Source organism: Ovis aries, chromosome 13, assembly GCF_016772045.2.
Source record: "Ovis aries strain OAR_USU_Benz2616 breed Rambouillet chromosome 13, ARS-UI_Ramb_v3.0, whole genome shotgun sequence".
In the NCBI taxonomy this organism is placed as follows: domain Eukaryota; kingdom Metazoa; phylum Chordata; class Mammalia; order Artiodactyla; family Bovidae; genus Ovis; species Ovis aries.
The window spans coordinates 36237140-36257805 of record NC_056066.1 but is presented as its reverse complement, the minus strand read 5'-3'; the positions used below and the strand labels follow the sequence as shown (position 1 = coordinate 36257805).

Here is a 20666-nt window from a genome sequence, read left to right as displayed (position 1 = left end):
AATTATGTCTTGACACCTGTAGAAAGAAGGCCATCTGCTGCAGCCTTCATTCTGCTTAAACAAGGTTATCACGAAAAGCACAGACTTACCCGTGCGGTAGACAAAGTTGCCTTCCGTTTCCGACGACGAGGGAGATACCAACTCTTCCTCAAACTCATTGGAACTAAAAGACCCCGAATGGTTTCTTTGCCTTGTCTTTCCCATCATGGCTGCATTTGTGACCATGACGTGTCTCAAAGAGTCGTTAAGGTAACGATTCAACAAGCTGCTCTTGTATTTGGGGGGCGATACGTAGTCCTCACTGGCTCGTGACTCTGGCCGTACTCCAGCCTTTATGACTGAGCTCTCACTTTTAATCACGGGATGGTGAACTGGATTACTATAGCCTCCGTCATTCATGTGGTTTCGTGGAGGGTTTTCTCCATCTAAGAAGGAAAATACCACTAGGTAGTTCTTACACGTACTTTTCCCCAGACACCCAATTGTTATATTTAATGATTTAAAATATACATATAGGAAGAATATTTAAAGTACGTAAAGTTATCTTTGATATTTAGGATTAATTTTTAGGCTAAGAAAAGCAGGAATCTAAGTAATTTCTCCCTTTGGTATTTTAATGTTAATAAATGTCACAGAAAATGTTATTCTGACACATGATAAATCTATGAACAAGAGGAAACAGCCATAATCTGGTTGGTCATTTATAGTATTATAAAAGTCAAGTTACCCTGTGCAATAAAAAAGAACCATTATGACAGCATTATGTTTTGTGGGATCGACCTTAGAAATAGGAATTGAGGTGAATGACTCCTTACAGAGGCAGAGTAAAGAAACCAAGATAAAAATATCAACAAACCTTCAGAACAGGAGTCATCACTGCTCACACTGAGCCGCTCAGCATTCCCTTGAACATACTTGTTGTATAACTTTATTCTTAAGGCCCAGCTTAAGTCTGGCTGTCGAACAGTATTCTTAAGCCGACGTCTTGCATTAGCAAACCAATTTGACACCTAAAAAGGTTTTATTTCTCAGTTAACACAACATAAAAAATTATCCATCATATAGTTACTTTCCCAGAAAGGACCTAAGCCTCTCTTATAATCTCTGATCATTACATATTCTCAGACATAACAGTACTGGAATTAATATCTGTTCATTCATTCATTCAACAAATGTGCTAAGCCCTCACTGTACAGACTGAACACTAGTACAGACTGTACACTATATCCTGGGAATAAAAACATATTAAAGGACTTTGCCCTAAAATTTTGAGGCTAGTAAGAGAGGTAGGAGAATACACAAATAACTCTAAAATCTATTCACTATTGCCAAGACATGGAAGCAACTTAAATGTCCATCAACAGAGAAATGGATAAGGAAGATATAGTACATATACACAATGGAATATTACTCAGCCATAAAAAAAGAAAAATGCCATTTGCAACCACATGGATGGACCCAGAGATAATCAAACTAAGTGAAGAAAGTCAGAAAAAGAAAGACAAATACCATATGATATCACTTATATGTGGAACCCAAAAAATGACACGTGAACAAAACAATGAAATAAAAACAGAATCAAGGAATACATATATTTATGTCTATAATGGAATACGTATATGTCTGTAACATATAAACAGAATATATATATACATGTCTGTAACATATAAACAGAATACATATATATGTCTATAACAGAATCACTTTGGTGTACAGCAATAATTAAGACATTGTAAATCAACTATAATCAAAAAAATAATTCTAATATAGGAAAGAAGGTAATTGGCTTAAGATGCATTAAAATAAAATGTTACAGCAGTGAAACAGAAGGAGGGGTTACTTTCATGTGACTCAAGAGTTCGTGAAATTACACTTTGAAGGAATATGTCAGGGATAATGGGGGGGGGGGAGAAGTATGTTTCCAGTACAGACTTGGAACAACAGAAATCAAATTACAGAGACATTATGGGAGGTAAATAAGAGAGAAGAATTAGAGATGTCGTTGAGTTATCAAACTTATGTAAGAAGAGAAGACAGTGCCATTCTGAGGAAGGAAGAATTGTTTGAGGGTGAAATGATGGGTTTGGTCTGGGAACATTTAGCTTGAGGTACCAGAAGAGCATACAGGTGAAATGTGCCAGTGAGAAAATAAAGAGGCCATCTGAGATTCAAGGGCAAGGAAGATCAGATTTGGGTCAAATGCACAGAAGTGAGAGCTGAGGTTGTGACAGTAGGTAGAATGAAAAGAAAGTCAAGGAACAAACCCTGGAAACCTCTAGCAATTAAGGAGGTAGCAACTGGCAAAGCAGAGAGAGAGCAATCAGACAACCAGAGAGAGAAAAAGGCAAATAACACCCAGCTTTAAGCTAAAAATTAAGTGCTTCTGAATAGGTGATGGCAAAGAAATGAATACTGTAAAATACAGTTAGTCCCATTGCTTTTGTTTAAGGTGCTGCTGGATTTCTGGAGGGCTTCCCTGGTGGCTCAGATGGTAAAGAATCTGCCTGCAATGCAGGAGACCTGGGTTCAATCCCTGGGTCGGGAAGATCCCCCAAGAAGGGAATGGTTACCCACTCTGGTATTCTTGCCTGGAAAAACCCTCGGATAGAGGAGCCTGGCAGACGACAGTCCATGGGGTTGCAAAGAGCTGGACACAATTTTGCAAAGAGCTGGACACAATTTCTAGAGGCTAAAATGACACTTGACATTTCTTTTTAAATATCATGTTCTCATCCAAATATATAGATATTAAAAACCTGAAAAGCCAATATTTGCCTTTAAAAGGATGAAATGTGGGAAGAAGATTATGTCTTTCTGTCAATTTTTTCTATAACATGATCCCACAGTATATTAATGGTTTGTGTGGTGGTACTTGCTCTGGAATTTCTTTCTTTTTTTTTTTTAATACTTAATCTATAAATACACCTTTTTTTTTTTTTTTTTGGGTGCATTACTCAAGTGTTAATTATTGAATGAACCTGTGGTGAATCCTACTTTTAAAAAGAAATCTATAACTCATTTTCTTTTTCCCCCCATGGGTAAAACAAGGTAGTCTATCCCAGTTTATATATACACAAACCATATCATACATAATACATATATTCAATTCATATATAATATACATATGTTCAATGTTAACCTACCTTTGTGTCTTAAGCAATGATGATTGTCCTCAAATTTATGAGCAGTGGTGTAACTACCTCACCATGGCATTTCAGAAGCCTTGGACACCACCAACCACTCTTCCTGCCAAACTGTGCTATTATTACTATGGTTTTAGCCCGACTTCAAATTCTCCATCTCCTCCAGCCTCTACAAACAGAAAACTCCTGGGGCTATTCATTCAACACATACACACTGAGAAGGTCTTGTATGCCATGGTGTTAAGTGTTAGGAATGAATAAACTTTGTCCCCTACACACACAGAAGGACTAGCAGTGAAGAGATTGATAATGGCACCCGGGTGAACCTGCACTATGGAGGTATGAAATGCCTGGTCAATTTTTTCTCAAACCTCTCTCGATTCTCCAGGTCATGGCCAAAATGTTCGTCCATGTCCTCGTCAGTACTAACTAGAACATTTAGAACATTATTTTTTGAACTTCCGTATCTTTCTTTCTGCCCACATGAATAGATCTTACAAACCGCCATCAAATTAAAGTGATGATGCACTGTTATGATTTAATTACTTAAATGATACTTAATTACTTAAATCATACTCAATCATACTCAAATCCTCACTCATTTCCTGGGCTTCCTTGGTGGGTCAGAGGTTCCCTGGTGCATCTGCCTGAAATGTGGGAGACCTGGGTTCGATCCCTGGGTCGGGAAGATTCCCTGGAGAAGGAAATGGCAACTTATTCCAGTATTCCTGCCTGGAGAATCCCATGGATGGAGGAGCCTGGTGGGCTACAGTCCATGGGGTCGCAAAGAGTCGGACACGACTGAGCTACTTCACTTTCATCCTCCAACTGTAGTGTAACAGAAAGAGCCCTGGTTTCCTTTTTTGACTTTGCCAAAAACAGGCTGTGTGAGTTTAGATAAGTCATTCAACTTTTCAGAATTTCATGGTTCCTGACATCCTTGCCAGCTCTGGAAAATCCCATGGACGGAGGAGCCTGGTGGGCTACAGTCCATGGGGTTGGACACGACTGAGCAACTTCACTGTCACTTTTCACTTTCATGCATTGGAGAAGGAAATGGCAACCCACTCCAGTGTTCTTGCTTGGAGAATCCCAGGGACAAGGGAGCCTGGTGGGCTGCCATCTATGGGGTCCACAGAGTCGGACACGACTGAAGCGACTTAGCAGCAGCAGCTGCAGTAGAAGCAGTCACTCTACTGAAATATTGAACACCTCATTTTTACATCATGTAGTTAGTTCTCAGTTCAGTTGCTCAGTTGTGTCCAACTCTTTGCGACCCTATGAATTGCAGCATGCCAGGCCTCCCTATCCATCACCAACTCCCAGAGTTCACCCAAACTCATATCCATCGAGTCGGTGATGCCATCCAGCCATCTCATCCTCTGTCGTTCCCTTCTCCTCCTGCCCCCAATCCCTCCCAGCATCAGAGTCTTTTCCAATGAGTCAACTCTTTGCATGAGGTGGCCAAAGTACTGGAGCTTCAGCTTTGGCATCATTCCTTCCAAAGAAATCCCAGGGCTGATCTCCTTTAGACAGACTGGATGGATCTCCTTGCAGTCCAAGGGACTCTCAAGAGTCTTCTCCAACACTACAGTTCAAAAGCATCAATTCTTCGGTGCTCAGCTTTCTTCACAGTCCAACTTTCACATCCATACATGACTACTGGAAAAACCATAGCCTTGACTAGGCGGACCTTTGTTGACAAAGTAATGTCTCTGCTTTTGAATATGCTATCTAGGTTGGTCATAACTTTCCTTCCAAGGAGTAAGCATCTTTTAATTTCATGGCTGCAATCACCATCTGCAGTGATTTTGGAGCCCCCAAAAATAAAGTCTGACACTGTTTCCACTGTTTCCCCATTTATTTCCCATGAAGTGATAGGACCAGATGCCATGATCTTCATTTTCTGAATGTTGAGCTTTAAGCCAACTTTTTCACTCTCCTCTTTCACTTTCATCAAGAGGCTCTTTAGTTCCTCTTCACTTTCTGCCATAAGGGTGGTGTCATCTGCATATCTGAGGTTATTGATATTTCTTCTGGCAATCTTGATTCCAGCTTGTGCTTCTTCCAGCCCAGCGTTTCTCATGATGTACTCTGCATATAAGTTAAATAAGCAGGGCGACAATATACAGCCTTGATGTACTCCTTTTCCTATTTGAAGAGGACTTCCCTGGTGGTCCAGTGGTTAAGAAATCTGCCTGCCAATACAGGGGAAGTGGGTTCAATCCCTGGTCCAGGAAGATCCCACTAGTCTCAAGGCAACTAAGACCATGCATGGCAACTACTGAAGCCAGAGTATCCTAGAGCCTGTGCTCTCAAACAAGATAAACCACTGTAAAGAGAAGCCTGTGCACCACAAATAGAGAATAGCTCCTGCTCACCACAACTAGAGAAAGCCCATGCATAGCAACAAAGACCCAGAATGTCTAAAAAAAAAAAAGAAGAAGAAGAAGAATGCAGGACCAATCTGAGATTGTTTTGAAAATTTAACATTAGCCATAGGCCTTGCAGTTGATAACTGCATACATATCTCAGCAGACACATTCAATATTAAGCAAAAGCTATGTCAACACGGAGGCAAAATCTTGCAATATAGCAGATTTCACCAAATGATACATGACTATATGACAGGAATTTGGAACATCTACTATAAGTGTATGGCTTCCCTGATAGCTCAGTTGGTAAAGAATCTCCCTGCAATGCAGGAGACCCTGGTTTGATTCCTGGGTCAGGAAGATCTGCTGGAGAAGGGATAGGCTATCCACTCCAGTGTTGTTGGGCTTCCCTCGAGGCTCAGCTGGTAAAGAATCTACCTGCAATGTGGGAGTCCTGGGTTCTCTCTCACTGGGTTGGGAAGATCCCCTGGAGAAGGGAAAGGCTACCCACTCCAGTATTCTGGCCTGGAGAATTCCATGGACTGTACAGGCCATGGGGTCGCAAAGAGTCGGACATCTGAGCGACTTTCAATTCACTTCACTTCACTTCAGTTAAGTGAAGGGAGCATTAACATCCAATCACTAAATACAGTCTCAAACTCTACTTGCATTGCACTCTGTATTGTTATCTGAAAAAAAAAAATCATTTCACTCTTATAATCCAGAAAAAATATTTTTAAAATATACATGCATAAGCAATGGGAAATATTGAAACCAGGTACAGCCCCCATTTGCCCTTCTTTGAAAAACTTCTTCAGAGTCAGTTATTGCCTGGGTAAGCTCCACATCCTACAATAACACAAAACCCCAATCACATACTTGTTATTCCACAATAAAGTTGTTTATATTTTGAGAGTAGAGAGTGTATTTTTACAATGTTTGAACAATAGTCAGTCATAGGAAATAAGCACAATGGAATTGTTTTGGTTGGTTAAAGTCAAAACACGTACACAAATCATCTTCCTGTTAATTTTTTATAAAAATCCTTATATCTTATTAGGAAGATAGCAGATTAATAACACAAACAGTTATAACTAATTAAGACAAGTTGACAAGTCTAGTGGGTAGAAAAAGATGAAGTTTGCGTAAATACCTCTCTCTGCTTCATCTTCCAGGGATGAACAAAATGTAGTCTTGTTTAATGTCCTTTAGAGCTTCTATTTATTGGAAAAAGTAACTTATGTGATCCTAAAACATTCCCTCCATTAAAGTTTCAGCTTTTTTGTTTCTAGGCTTAATGGAGATGACCGATCAGGTTTTATACCCTTCAGAGTAGCAAAATAAGGCAAAAGCACTTCTTATGAAAAGTTTGAGAGATTGACAACACAACCAAAAGGGAAATATTAAGTGTAAAAGAAATTTTCAAAAATATGACACTCTTATAGTTAATGAATAAATAACTATGCTGACAACTTAATATAAATTAGGAGAAGCAGAGACAAGAAGTATTATAATAAACAAAAAATACAGTCTGGAGCCAGAAATAAAGGAAAAATTCCATATTTGTCTATAGACATAAAATATGACATATTTCTAGATAAACCAAAAATAATGTCAGTTACATGCTTGTTCTGTAGAACCAGCATATATCATTAAATATAATTCATTCATTTTCTGCTGCTGTCCATGTATTTCCTACAATGACATAAATTTTCAAACCAGAATATCTTCCTCTGATTTCAAAACATTCTCCAGTTTTCAGAAATATGTCTGGGCAAGTCACATGGTGATTCCAGCAGTATTCCCCCATTAAAACCTATTCAAACACGTATGAACAGTTTACTACATGGAAAGTACTGGACTAGGGTGAAATGGGAAGACGAAGATGGATAAGACATGATCACTTGAGTGAATAGGAGAAATTGATTCAATGTGAGAACCTGACTCCTGAAACAAGTCTAATTTCCAGGGCTCAAAAAGCTTTATTCAGATCACAGCTTGACATTTTTCCCCCAGAAGTAAAAGGCATTGATATAATTTATTTGGTTTCCACAGAGCCAAAATTTGCTTTGGATGTTTAATACATGTTTGACTTATACAAACTCCTTATATTCATAAATATATATTTTTCTTTGATAGACATTCCATTGTGCCTAATTGAGAATAACTAGATCCAAACTGAATGCTATATAAGGGTCCCTTGGTCATTCTATACATTTTGAATTTTTCTATTTATCACTTTAATGTTTTAGAAACTAACTTCATTTACTATAAAACTTGAAATCATTAAATGGGTATCAATTATAATTATAAACAAGTATCTCTGCCCCATTTAAAAATTACATATTTGTGTGCATTTTATTTTCTGAAGACTATAGTGTAATAAAAAAAATTATGGCAAAAGTTTTCATACATTGAATAAAAACTTCATGTAAATTAGAAAAATGCAATAGTTTTACCAAGATCTTAACACAAAAAGAATTGTTAACTGCATTTGAATGACCATTTTAGGTAGAAAACAATTTGATTTTGTATTAAAAAATAACTATTTCTGTTGTAGTTCAAAAAACTATTGCACATAAAAATTTAAATGTCTCTGCTAATGACAAATACATTTCATGTTTTAAAATGTCCTAACTATGTCATAAACACTTTTTGCTTTCTGTCTGAAAGAATGGCAAGTATTAAATATGGAACTATATAATCAATAATCTAATGCTTTACTGTTGACATCAGAGTGAAATATTCATACAGCTCTATAAAGTAGTGTATTTTCAAAATAAATAACATACCAGTTTAAACTGAAATCTGAACACATGCATTTGTTTTCTTAAGTCAAGTTTTTCTGATTGGAATAATTTATTTAAAAACTAATTTTGAACATCACTAGTTTATGTTAAAATAAAAAATCATAGTTTTATGTTAAATGTATATTAAGCCAAGAACACTAAATTAATTTTCCCCTCCAGTGCTGCAGCAAATCACTATTAATACTATTGCCTGTTAATATAAAGCAAAACAGATGTTTTTCTCTACAATCATACTCTGAAAATAAGCAGAAAATGCATATTACAGTTTTAATAAGGCTGAATACAAGTCAATTTTCATGCTTTGTCAAACTTTCTAGTAATTCCTAAAAGGACAATCTTACACTCTGGAAAGAAATCTTTGTTATCTAATAGTTAAATATTCCCTTTTATTTGGGGGTTCTCACGATAACTTTCATGGAATGACCAAAATTTCACCATGCAGTGATGCAGTGCTACTATAATGCATGAGATTTCTTGGCTCATTTAGCGCCTCCTCCTCCTCCTTTTTTTCTGTTAAATGCTTTGTTTGATGCATAAAAGTTTATCTTACTACATTTATGAAAGAAAACTTGTGTGATGGAAAGAGCACTTGATATAGAATTACATTATTTCCAGGCCTTCCCTACCCCTAGGAACACAACTTCTTCCTGCCTTGATTACATCATCTACAAAATGCTGATAAGAGCTCTACCTATTTCCCCAAGCTTGTGATACGGTTATGGAGGGGAAAAACTTGTCCAATGTAATTCACTAGATTGGCAACAAACTCACACGCTTTCTCTACACTTGATCAAGTAACCCTACCATTTGAAATCTGCCTCTTCTTATCCTGAGTAGAAAGATAAACAGCCGCAAAACTGTGTGGATTCTAGCTAATGCTCTGGGTGTCATTTATTAAAAAAGAAGAAAAAGAAGAGAAAATCCCAAATCCACTTCTTGCCTTTCCAATCTACCTCCTAGCTCTGTCAGGAATGGTTAATTTAAAAGTTATCCTGTACTTGACCTTTAACATGGGGCCCTGATGTGGGGTGTCTTTCTGCCTGGCTTTCAAAGTGTGGTGTCGGGCCAGCAGCTTCAGCATCACCCCAAGAACTTGTTAGAATGCAAATTATCGTCCTCGCCCAAGGACTACTACAAACTCCGGGTGGGAGTCTGACGCGTACACAAGTTTGAAAATCACCGCGGGGCTAGGTAGTCCCATCCGTAGCCATCTATACTTGTATAGAATCCGGACACCTTCTCCTAAGTCTGCACTTGACTTTTCACTGCCCTCCTTAAGGAACACCACACAATCCCTCCTGGACCAAACAGAGATAAGATGGGAGGAAACCCGGAGGCTCTTCCCGCATTAGAACTCTGCCCTGTGCCGCCTCGCATCATCCGGAGGAGCATCCGGACCGGCCGATCTCGGCCCGTCCTTTCCCAGCAGCGGGGAGGAGAAAGGCGGCCTGCGCCCGGTCCCCACCAAGAGAGGGGCAGGGGCTCGTGGCCCCGATTACCTGCACGAGCGTCATCTGCGAGCCGAGCGCCAGGAGAATCTTCTCGGTCTTGGTGGGATACGGGTTGTCGCGGTGCTTGTACAACCACTGCTTCAGGGGCCGCGCCATGTCCTGCAGGGCCTGCCGCTTGTGCCGCACCTTCCCGCCGTTCTGCCGGGCCCTGAGACAGCGGGAGAGGAGGGGCTGTGAGCCGCGCCCTCCTCTGCGACCCCGGGGGTCGTGTCTGCACGCGTCTCAGCCTGCATGGACCCCTGTCACACGCGCGCGGACGTGGAGGAGGCATTGGCGGTGCCAGAGGGCGGATGGCCAGGGAGTCACAGGACAAGGCCACCAGCTTTATACTGAAAGGGGGTGGGGGTGGAGAGGGGAGATCCTGAAGCCAGAGGCTGGAGGATTAGGTGGTCAGATCTGCTCAGCAGGGCTGTCCCCGCCAGGGGCCCTGGCCTCGCCGACCGTGTACAACTCTCCAAGAACGTTCTTTCAGGGATTCAAGCCCGCCGCTGGGGCTTCCCGTCGTCTGTGGTCAAAGGTCGCCACTGGACGGTGGGAATAAAGCGAGAAGGTGATGGCCGGCCCCTGCCCTTGTTCCTCTGCAAAATCTCCCTGAATCCTTGGATCCTCTGGGTAAAGGGGAAACTGTCCAAGAAAGGGTTTGTGGAGGAAAGATGCTGAACCGGAAAAAATAAACAAGTAACCCAAAACACTGTTGGGGACTTTTCACGACATAAGGAAGAGCTTAAAAGTATGGACAGGTCTGTCCCACCTGCTAAAGTAAAAAGACCTCAGGAAGAGCTTTTTTCCAAGGAGGGAGAACGGGCCGGGGCGCTGGGCCCTGCGCTCCTCTGCGGCTCCGGGAGGGGTCGCCGCGCCGCAGCCCGCGCGTTCTGGCCGCTCCGCGAGCACGCGCGCCTGCGCCGCAACCTCCAGGGCTTTTGCCTCTTTAAACTCTTTGAAATCCAATTCCATCCGTGAGGACTGGTAGTAACATTTTGACGAAACCCGATCTCTACTTCACTAACAGGCAACGCAGCAGAACAAGCAGCTGATGCAATCTCTCAGATGGACCGGCCAGCACGGCCGCCCGCCGCCCCTCCCCCGCCGCCCCACCCCGCGGGGCGCTCCCGGAGTCGCCCGGACGTGGCGGGGCCGCAGACGGCCTCTGCACCGGAGCAGCTGGCGGCCTGCGAGCTCTTGCGCGCCTCCCACCCCGCCCGCAGCCCTCAGCCGGCTAAACCGAAACCCAGGCCCGCGGCACCCACCCTCCGGGCTCGCGGCGGGCTCCGCCGAGCCGCGCACGCATCCTGAGCGTCCTGCGCAGAGCCGACCTTCCCAACACCTTGGCGGATGCAAGGCCCTGACGTGACACAAGATGGGGAAGCCCGCGGGGCTGGCCTGACCGGGGGAGCCCCTACTGCCTGACCCTGCCCGGTGCTCGTGCATCCCCAGCAGGCCTTTCTGCCTCATCCTCAGCCGCGCAACTGCATCGCGGTCCGGAGAGGGGCAGTCACCCCCACCCCCACCCCCATCCCTGAGGTCCAGGCTTCGGAGCACCCAGGGGCGCTTTCAGGTGACCTCCGTTTCCAGCGAGCCTCTTTTGAGCTATTCTGACGAATCGATCCCCCACCCCACCCCCATACTTAGAACTAGTATCTTAAAAGGAGAGTGCGTGAAACCGGGTGGCGGAGACCTGTCCTCCCAGGAAACTCTGGGCCCCTCACCCGCAGGCCCGGGTTGCCACCAACGCGCCCCCGTCTCTCTGTCCCCACCTCTCCCGGCAGCCGGCGGGCAGGGGCCCCGGGAGAGTGAGCTTACCCGGTCCTCCGGTGTCTCAGGCCCAGGTTGTCCTTGAGGGGCGGGCCGTCCGTAATGCCCACTTCGGGGCGAGCGTGGGGACTGTCCAGGACGCCGCCGTAGGGCCGGCCGCCCCGATCCCGCTCCGGAGCCCCGCGGTCCTCAAAAAGCACCGCGCCGCTGAGCTTGTTAAAGACGATCGTGTTCATGGCGCGGGCAGGCAGGGGCGCGCGGCGCGGCCGCAGCGCCTTGGGACCGGGCCGCCAGGAGCTCCGCAGGGCTCAGGTTCTAGGAGATAAAGATGAATCACATTACTCGCTGAGAGTGCTCATACTCCGGAGCGTCCCGAGTCCGAAGCTGGCCTTGGCGCGGGGCTGCGGAGCCCAGGGGAGGAGCGACGCCGCGGCACCTGAACCCAGGGACTGCCGCCTTCCCCTACCTGGTTACATCGCTCCCGGGTAACCCGGGTCACCGCCCCCGAACACTCCCGGGACTGGTACCCACCCTCCTCTCTGCCCCGGCTTCCCAGCCCGCAAGGAATGTCAGCCAGAAACAGTTTACCCGCCTGACAAAGGAAAGTGATTCCTAAACAAGCCTTCCAGAGTTGGTTTTAATCTGGATGAAGCACACTCCGGAAAGCGTGGGAGGACAACGCGGGGCCGTGCGTGATTATTCAATCAGAATCGGAGACTAAAGCCTCCCAGAGCTCCCACTCGGGCTCGTCAGGAAAGGTTGGAAGAAAGGAAAAATTGGGGGTAACACGAACGACCGCATCAGCCAGTTAATGAGTCCCAGTGCATAACAGGATTTCAGGGATTTGCTTGTTTGCTAGATCCTGGGTGGTTTGGCTGAAACCCCTGCGTCCTTTTTTTTTTTTTCCAGCTACAGCTCCTGGGGGGGGGGGGGGGGGGGGTGAGGGCAGGGAAAGTTAGCAGATTCCACAGATAGAAAGTTAAGTGGCCTCAGGGAGTTAAGCGGCCCTCCCTCGAGGTTCCTGCCACCCCTCCCGCTGCTCCGGATGCGCAGGGTTCGGGCAGGTCAAAGGCGCCTGAGTCCCGGGCCTCCAGAGCTGGTTGTCAGCGCTGTCCTTTTCCGCAGCGCGGGCGCGAGCCGCGAGCTCGGAGTCCTTTCCCTCCCATCCCTTTCTGGGGTCTCGGGAACCATTGCAGAAGTTGCAAAAGGTGTTAAAAGAGCGGGGGAAAGGCGTCGCGGTCCGCGCTCCATAGAGCCTGCGGGGAAAAGTCCGTAGCTCACCTCCCGGGTCGACACCGCTGGGAGCCTCTGCCCACCGCGCGTGAGCCTCGCGGGCCGGTCTGCGCCGCCCGGGAGCAGCCGGGTGGCTGCCCGGAGGCGCGCAGCCGCCCCTGGCAGCCGCACCTCCTCGCCTCGCGCCTGGTGAGGAGGAGGGTACAGCTCGCGTGGCTTCCGAGCCGCCCCCGCTTCGCGATCCGCGTCCCCTCACCCCGTCCCGCCCGCCCGCCACCCCCAGGCACACACGCCGGGTGCCCACGCTCGCCAACGCCCCCGCCCCGCCCTCGGGCCACCGCAGCAGCGGCCACGCGCGATGTTTAGGGTCGTGACCGCAACGGTTAAACTTCAGCTTGCGGGCAGTGTTCGTGGAGAGGTGGAGTCAGACCTCTGCCGGCTGCCGGTTGTACGGCAGGGCCGAGCCCTCCCGCGCACGCAGGTACGTCTGGGGTTCAGACAGCCTCAGCGAGCAGCGGGGAAAGCGGACATTCGCGCTCGCAGCCCACTTTCCCCTATCCGGAAGCGCCTTGTTTTTCTTTTACAATCTGTGCGCTTAGTGATTTGCGTCCAGGCTGCTCTGTTTGGGAAGCACACTCGTTCCCGGCCCGCGGTCTGTCCCCACCTCAGCCCTGTCCCTCTGTGTGCGACGGCGTGTTTTCCCTGGCCATTGCGCCGCGAGGTTCGCCTTGCCGACCCTCTCCGCTGCCCCAAGCCCGTAGGTCCCCACTACAGATCCCAGCGCGGCAAAGGGCCGAGAGCTGGGTCCCCGACGTCAGGGGTCGTGTGAACTGCCGCTCCTAACCCTCCCCGGGGGGGCCCGCGCGGTCCCCATTGCCGCCTCTCGGATCCCGCGCTTCCCCACTTACCCAGATTCACTCCACTGTGGCTTGGGGAGAGCCCTCCCTTCGGATCCGCCTCGCCCAACCCCCGCGAACGATTTTAAGCAAAGGGGGCGCAACCAGGTGGGCTTTCCGACTCCTCGCAGACCCTCCAGCCAGCCTCGGCCGCCTCCACCCCCCCACCCCCCTCCCCGGCGCGTCCCCGAAGGACCTCAGAGGGAGGTGGGGGAAGGGCCGGGAGCTCAAAGCGCAGGGCACAGAGGGAAGGGGCTGCTAAAGAGGGGAGGGAGCCTCCCTTCCCGCGGCCCTGCGCGGGGACGGCGCGGCCGGGTCTGTACCTGTCGCGGTGGGGCCCGCGGCCGGCGGCAGAGCGGCTGGCTCTCCCGCGTCGAGGCTAGACGTGCTCCCATCCCCGCCGCATGTTTTCCGCGCGGGCTCCGGCGCGCTCACCGCCGCCACCGCCAGCGTCGCGGCTTTATTTACCCGGACCGGCGCGCGCGGCCCGGGAACAGGAATAGCGAGGCCTTCTCATGTTTCCTGACTGCCCAGCCCAGCCGGCGAACATCCTGCGGGCGCGGTATACACGTTCCCGGGCCAGAGAGAGGAAGCCACCGCAGGGACCTCTGTTAACCCTCGCCGCAGAGGAGCTGCTGCAGCCGGTGCCGCCGGGGATCCCCAGGCCCGAGATTCCTATCCAGTCGGGCCCGGCTCCCAGATCCCTCGGCCTCGCAGGAAGAGAGCAAAAGAGGCGATTTCCTTCTCCCTTCGGGGAGCGATTGGAGAACATGCAGTAGCTCCCGGCTCAGGCTCTGGAGCCGAACGGCTGCGGTGCGCATCCTGTGTCCTCGCTGGCCGGAGCGCCGGAAATTTCGCCACTCGTGGCTAGGCAGAAGAGGGCCCTGCGACGCGCCCCCCACCCCTGTTTTTCCCCTCGCGATGAGCTGGAGTGAGGTTAGCTAGAGCTCGGTTTGTGCCTCTAACGCGTGAGAGCGGATCGCAGAAGGTGTTTGTGCCCTTTTCTCGTGTCCTTAGGCTTCTGCGGTCCTGGCTGCCTCCAAGCCAGGCACGAGTCACCTTCCAGGGCCAGCGCTGGAGAAGAGGGAGGCAAGGCGGGGTCAAGGCGGGCCCAAGTGCGCAACCCACGGCGACCCAGGTGTGGAAGAGGCGGCGAGTGCGGGGCCAGGACCTGCGGGGAGCAAAGGGGATGGAACTCGGAAGGACCCCGAGCCTGGCCACAATGCAAGGAGAGAGAGACTCCTATCAGATTCTCTTACAGGTGAAATTTGCCTTCCCACCATCGCCTCAAATATGAGAGGAGCGAAAGCTGTAGTTTAGGTACTATTGAAGTTGGGGCTTCTGGCAACCTGTATGGTCCCCACGACGCGGCGCGCGTTCTCGCCGCGGGCCCTACTGCGGCAGCGACGCCTTTCATTCTTTTTTTTTTTTTTTTTAAGAGCGAAAGTAGATTTCCCCCAAGCCTGAAAGTTATGACATCATTTGTTCTTTTCTCGCCTAAAGGTGGCTGGCCAGCCTGGCGCGGTGGCCCACCCAAGCCTCTTCCTTTTAATGTGGCTGGAAGTGGTTAAAACGTACACTAAAGCCATTGTTTCCAGCACTGGTCACCCCCGAATTTTCCATTATGTTATCCCCTGAAATACGCGACTGTGCCCCGGTCTAAAGCAGACAGGGGCGATGGTTTAAATTTGTGTGCATCCGGCAGACAAATAGTATCATTTGTTCCCGTTTCCAGATGCGTTTGTGGCACTGTCGCATCTTGCCCTGGGCGCTGCACTTGACTTTTGTGGGGTGGGTTCAGTGTAGTCATGGGTCTACAGACCTCGCAGTGGGGACTTGAAGTCAGGGATACACCATAAAATTCGAGCCACTGACTTGCAGGGAGTAAGTTTCACAACAAAAGCAGATCCAGTTTATAATTCATAGGAAGAAGAGGCTGGTTCTCTTCAAAGAACTGTGTGACTGATGGTGGTCATCAGCCATATATAATGGAATTGAATCGGCTGTAACACGCCCCTCTGATATATATTTTGGTCAGCTGTGCTGGATAAGGCACCAGGCATGCATGCAGTTGCTTGCAATTTCACAGTATTCTACTGCTTACCTAACTGTTTCTTGTAGTATTTAGTCTAGTAGAGGACAAGTAAATTTCATTGTTTAGTCTTAACTGTATTTACTCAAATGTAAAATGTATTTGAAAGATTTTGACTTTTTGAGGCATTTTTACATGTAAGATCATTATAAATCTGATATACACAGCAAAAAGTCTTTCTGCAAAATGTTTTTCATTTGTCATAGGAATAACATACACCTCAGTCTTAAGTCACTGAAAAATTAATACATGGTAATTCCTTTAGATTGTAGCCTAATCATTGGAATCCATTTTAAAAATGAAAAAGAACAGTGGAAGGTCCATTTTAAAGTGAAATAGTGTGGAAAATCCCTCTCTAATATACAAACGAGTGTATACTGTGTAATAGACCAGAATTTTATTTTTGCAAGTGTCATCTTCTATGCAAGAGAGAAATTCCTTCTTTTAATCCACATCCAGATGCACTTGTCATCTTAAATTTCACCTTTTTCTAAAATGAATTTTACTCAGTTTCTTATGCTATATTCCAATCTCCAGTATATGAAATACTGTTTTATAATCCTCAGAAGTAAAACTTTTAGTCTTAGAAAGAACTATCAGAAGATTTGAGAAAGTGTGTGTAGTTTGTGGATACTGGCCACATATGCGGGAAAAACTGAAAACTTAGGCCACAAGTCACAAAACTTGAACCCTAATCTTAATTCTAATTAACCTGATGTTGGTTTAGCCTGAATTTACTGAAGTGTAAAATACAGATTTTAAGTTTTCCACAAACTTGCCTTATGCTACTACGATTTTTTTTTTTAATGTGCAAGTAACAATTGCTATTGCTAAAACTAGAAAAATGTTAAGTAAGAGCATTTGGCAGAAATCTTAATCCATCCTATTGAACTTTGAGTGTAATTATAAATGTAAGTAATTTGAACTTTCTAATAAAGAAAAAAATAAGAAGCCTTCATTATAAGCCTTTTGGTTTATTACCAAGGAACCTGACATTTCAGAACAATTATTGGTCAAAGTTTTTGAAACTAATATTGCTTTTAAACTCTCTTTCAGTTATTACTTATAAGCAATGTAATGAATTACAAAGCCAGGGAATGACTGTTGCTCCCCAGCCAAATAGTATAAAGTGGTAAATTTATAAACAAATAGCCAGACCTCCTCACACTTGGCCAGTTTGACTTGTAAAGATACACGCTGGAGTGCATAAGTAAAATAACAGAGCAAGCAGCGAGAGAACCAGCTGTAGAGACATCCTGAGCAAACTAGGAGAACGGATGGCCCCAACGTATCTCATTTTTGCTTTCTTTATAATGTAACTCTAATGGCATACACAGCACAGAATAAACTCCCTCAGAGAGGGCCTTCTCCATAAATGCACTCTCAAACATCAAAGAAAAGAGTACAAGTGAAAGTTCCTCTTCAGCCAGCTCCACCCAGTCACATTTCTGAGAGGCAACAGCCAAGAGGTGGCCATTCTTTTAAACTTTTTCTCCATGTAGTGACATACACAAATATAACCAGATCATTGTTTTGTTTTATGAGTTTTTGAAATAAATGAGACCGTACTTTACATATGTGTACGTACACACACACACACAATAGTAAACTAAAACTTGCTTCTTCACTCAATGATTTCATAAAGAACTTTCATGCCGGGTCCATATAAATGGAACTCCACCTTTTTAACTGGTATGACATGCACCATAATCTGCTTATGCATTCTCCTAGGAACTTAGTCTTTTCAATTTTCACTATTATAAACATTAAATACTCTTGTAGGGGACTCTTTCTGCATGTATGTGTTTCTCAAGGAATAACTACACAGAAGCAGCATTGCTCGACTGGGGGAAACAGGATTTAAAAATTTCGATAGGTCCTTAGAAATTTCCCCCCAACTTATACCCCCAGTCTTCTCCCAACTTATACCCCTACAATGTTTCCATTTCCTCACATGCTGCATAGCATTTCATATGTTTGGTTTTCATCACATTTGTCTGTATGATGAGTAAAAAAAGGTCTCATTGTTTGAGAGACTTTTCATTAATTTATAAGCCATTTGTATTTCTTAGTTGAAGAAATGTGCTTATATCCTTGTTAGATGCTTATTCATTTATAAAAAGGTTCTTTAAAGAACATTTTTCCATGAAATATATAGTTTATATATTGACAATGTGAATTAAGAAGACTGCCTTTTACCTAATTTGGTTTTTGTCTTCAGTTTAAACATGGACACAGGTCAATAGAGGGCTTCCCAGATGGTGCTAGTGGTAAAGAACCCGCCCACCAATGCAGGAGACATAAGAGACATAGGTTCAATCCCTGGGTTGGGAAGATCCCCTTGAGGAGGACATGGCAACCCACTCCAGTATTCTTGCTTGGAAAATCCCATGGACAGAGGAGCCTGGTGGGCTACAGTCCATAGGGTTGCAAAGAGTCAGATACAACTGTAGCAACTTAGCAAGCATGCAAAAGTCAATATTTTCTTCTAATACTTCAAAAAATGGTTTTCACTCAGCTCCTTAATCCTTTTGGGATGAATTTGCATGTGTTGTAAGGGAGGACTCAAATTTGATTTTTTTTTCTTCTCCAGTTGAATGGTCAATTATTCCTATGGAATTTATGAAAGAGCTTTCCCCCCCATCAATTTGAAATAACTATTCTCATATATGTGGTAAATTCCTTTCCATATGTAGATTGATCTAACAAGGTTTTGAGAGATGTTACACCCAATAGACTGTAATAAATTTAATCTTCAAATTTTTAAAATCGTCTTGGGCTCCCCAAACTTTCAATATTATTCTGTTTCTAATTTCAGAACATGTCAAGTATTAGAATAGTAATATGTGCAGCCTGGTTATGGTTCTCATTTAGAAGGCTAATTCAGTACTGTTCTAGAATGAAGCTGCCGGTTTTGGGTTTTTGTTTGTTTTTTTTTTTTTTTTTTTTCCTGTCTTCATCCTGCTAAGAAACAAGAGAGTAATTTCAGGCAGCCATATTCTCTAGGATAGAATACAGCTGATTGGAGCTCTCCAAACATACCAAGTGATAACCAACCACCAGCAACATAACATTTTTTGTAAAAGTGATGAGTCCCTGCCATCAGTGATTTGAAAAAAGAAACTTCATCTTTTTTCTTACATAAATACTTATAGAATGTGAATTAATGCCCCCCCTCCAAACAGCACATCAAGAAGAGGACCTTTGATAGGATCGCAAATTAGGCAAGTTCACTTGGACAAAAATGCAAAAATTTTATCACTGCAATTAAAAAAATATTACGTACATACAAGTACAGAAAATACTTGTAATAAGCAGTCAGCAGAGCTGAGATCTGGGTGAGTTCATGTCTTCTTCTACCTCATAGAGCTTGAGAGAGGACTGGAAGTTAACTCTGGAGCCCTAACTGAGGCTTCATCTTTTCTCTTGATTCCAGAATATTTTCTGTCTTTACTGCATGGGTCCTGAGGAGAACCTGGAAAACATTTTGTCCTCAACATGTGCATTGAAATATGAGAATTTCTTGTAGAAGTTCTAGCTTAAAAATCAGTTTGCCTTCACATCAAAAAGTGGCCATTTTAATAAATATCGTGAAGACTTTTCATCATAAGCAAGGATGACTCTCCATATTTGGAACCTAAAATGGACTTTTAGGCACTCAATAGATTTTAAGATTTAATTACAATCCATACTCCATGGCTGTATCAAGTTTTTGGTTCACTCCACCCCCTCCTCTATCCACCCTCCCTGCTTTCACTTTCAGCCTCCTTGTTTTCATCTCTGGGTAGAATCTTTCTTAAAAAATTTATTGGATGATTTACATGGGTGATTTACAGTGGTGTGTTAGTTTCTGCTGTACAGCAAACTGTGTAGGATACCTGAATAAGTTCACCCAAGGAAAGCTTGTGAACAAAACTGATATGTGCAATTTCTGCTTACCATGCTGAAAAAGAAATTTCGTTTGCCCTTCTTTTTAATTGTTCTTTGTTAAGGAGGGCTGGGGCATGGATGTGGGAGTGGCCTGAATCTGCCAATCAGAAAACAACCTCTAAAATGGGGGAGCCAGGGGCAAGATGAAAAGAACCTGGAGCCTTGGATGGACCACCTGAGTTAGAGCTCCCTGGCCTGGGCTCAGCATACTATGTCTGTAAAAGGCCAGATAATAAATGCTTTAGGCTTTGTAGGTCATAACCTCTCTGTTCTATTTTGCCATTTGTAGTCCAAAAAGTAGCGGTAGATAATACTTGACTGTGAATGAGTTGTGGGTCAGTGTTCCTGTAAAAGTTTATTTAATGGACACTGAAGATTGAATTGTATAAAGTTTTCATGTGCCACGAAATATGCTATCTTTCTTTTTTTTCCCCCAGCCATTTAAAGATGTGGAAACTACTCTTACCTTAGAAACAGACAGCAAACTAGATTTGAGCCCAGGTGGGCTTCCCTTGTAGCTCAGTTGGTAAAAAATCTGCCTGCAGTGCAAGAGACCAGGGTTTGATTCCTGGCTTGGGAAGATCCTCTGGAAAAGGAAATGGCAGCCCACTTCAGTATTCTTGCCTGGAGAATCCCATAGACAGAGAAGCCTGGCAGGCTACAGTCCATGGGGTCCTAAGAATCAAGACACAACTTAGCGACTGACTAAACCACCACCATGTTTGTTCCCCTTCCCCCTCTCTCCCCCCACTCCACCTAGGCTACTGAGCTCTGGACTCTACTGGGAGACAAACTTCCTCTTCTTTAAGTTGCTATATTAAAGGAACTTAGCCAGTACCCTATGTAATACACTCCTCTGCAAAGATGATCTTAGTTACCTTGAGTGAACTTGGAGGAGTGCTTTTTGCACGACTAGAAGCTGCC

The 20666-nt window shown here is 45.3% G+C and overlaps 1 protein-coding gene and 1 long non-coding RNA gene across 3 annotated transcripts in view; both read right to left on the bottom strand.

The window, feature by feature from the left end:
* MKX (mohawk homeobox) overlaps positions 1–14159 on the bottom strand; it is a 68879-nt gene extending 54720 nt beyond the window's left edge. For both annotated transcript variants that reach the window (XM_012189398.4, XM_027976710.3), the window contains exons 1-5: positions 14044–14159; positions 11640–11906; positions 9828–9987; positions 857–1010; positions 90–425 (exon numbers count right to left, since the gene is read on the bottom strand). In XM_012189398.4, the coding sequence (XP_012044788.2) occupies positions 90–425; positions 857–1010; positions 9828–9987; positions 11640–11827 (838 nt within the window). In that variant the 5' untranslated portion in view covers positions 11828–11906; positions 14044–14159. The remainder of the gene's footprint in view (positions 1–89; positions 426–856; positions 1011–9827; positions 9988–11639; positions 11907–14043) is intronic.
* A 4890-nt stretch (positions 14160–19049) lies between these two features.
* Positions 19050–20404, bottom strand: LOC132657627 (uncharacterized). The gene is made up of 2 exons (XR_009596053.1): positions 20209–20404; positions 19050–19287 (listed from the first exon to the last, which is right to left on the bottom strand). It is a non-coding gene; the product is annotated as an uncharacterized LOC132657627 (long non-coding RNA).
* Between the last annotated feature and the right edge of the window lie 262 nt (positions 20405–20666).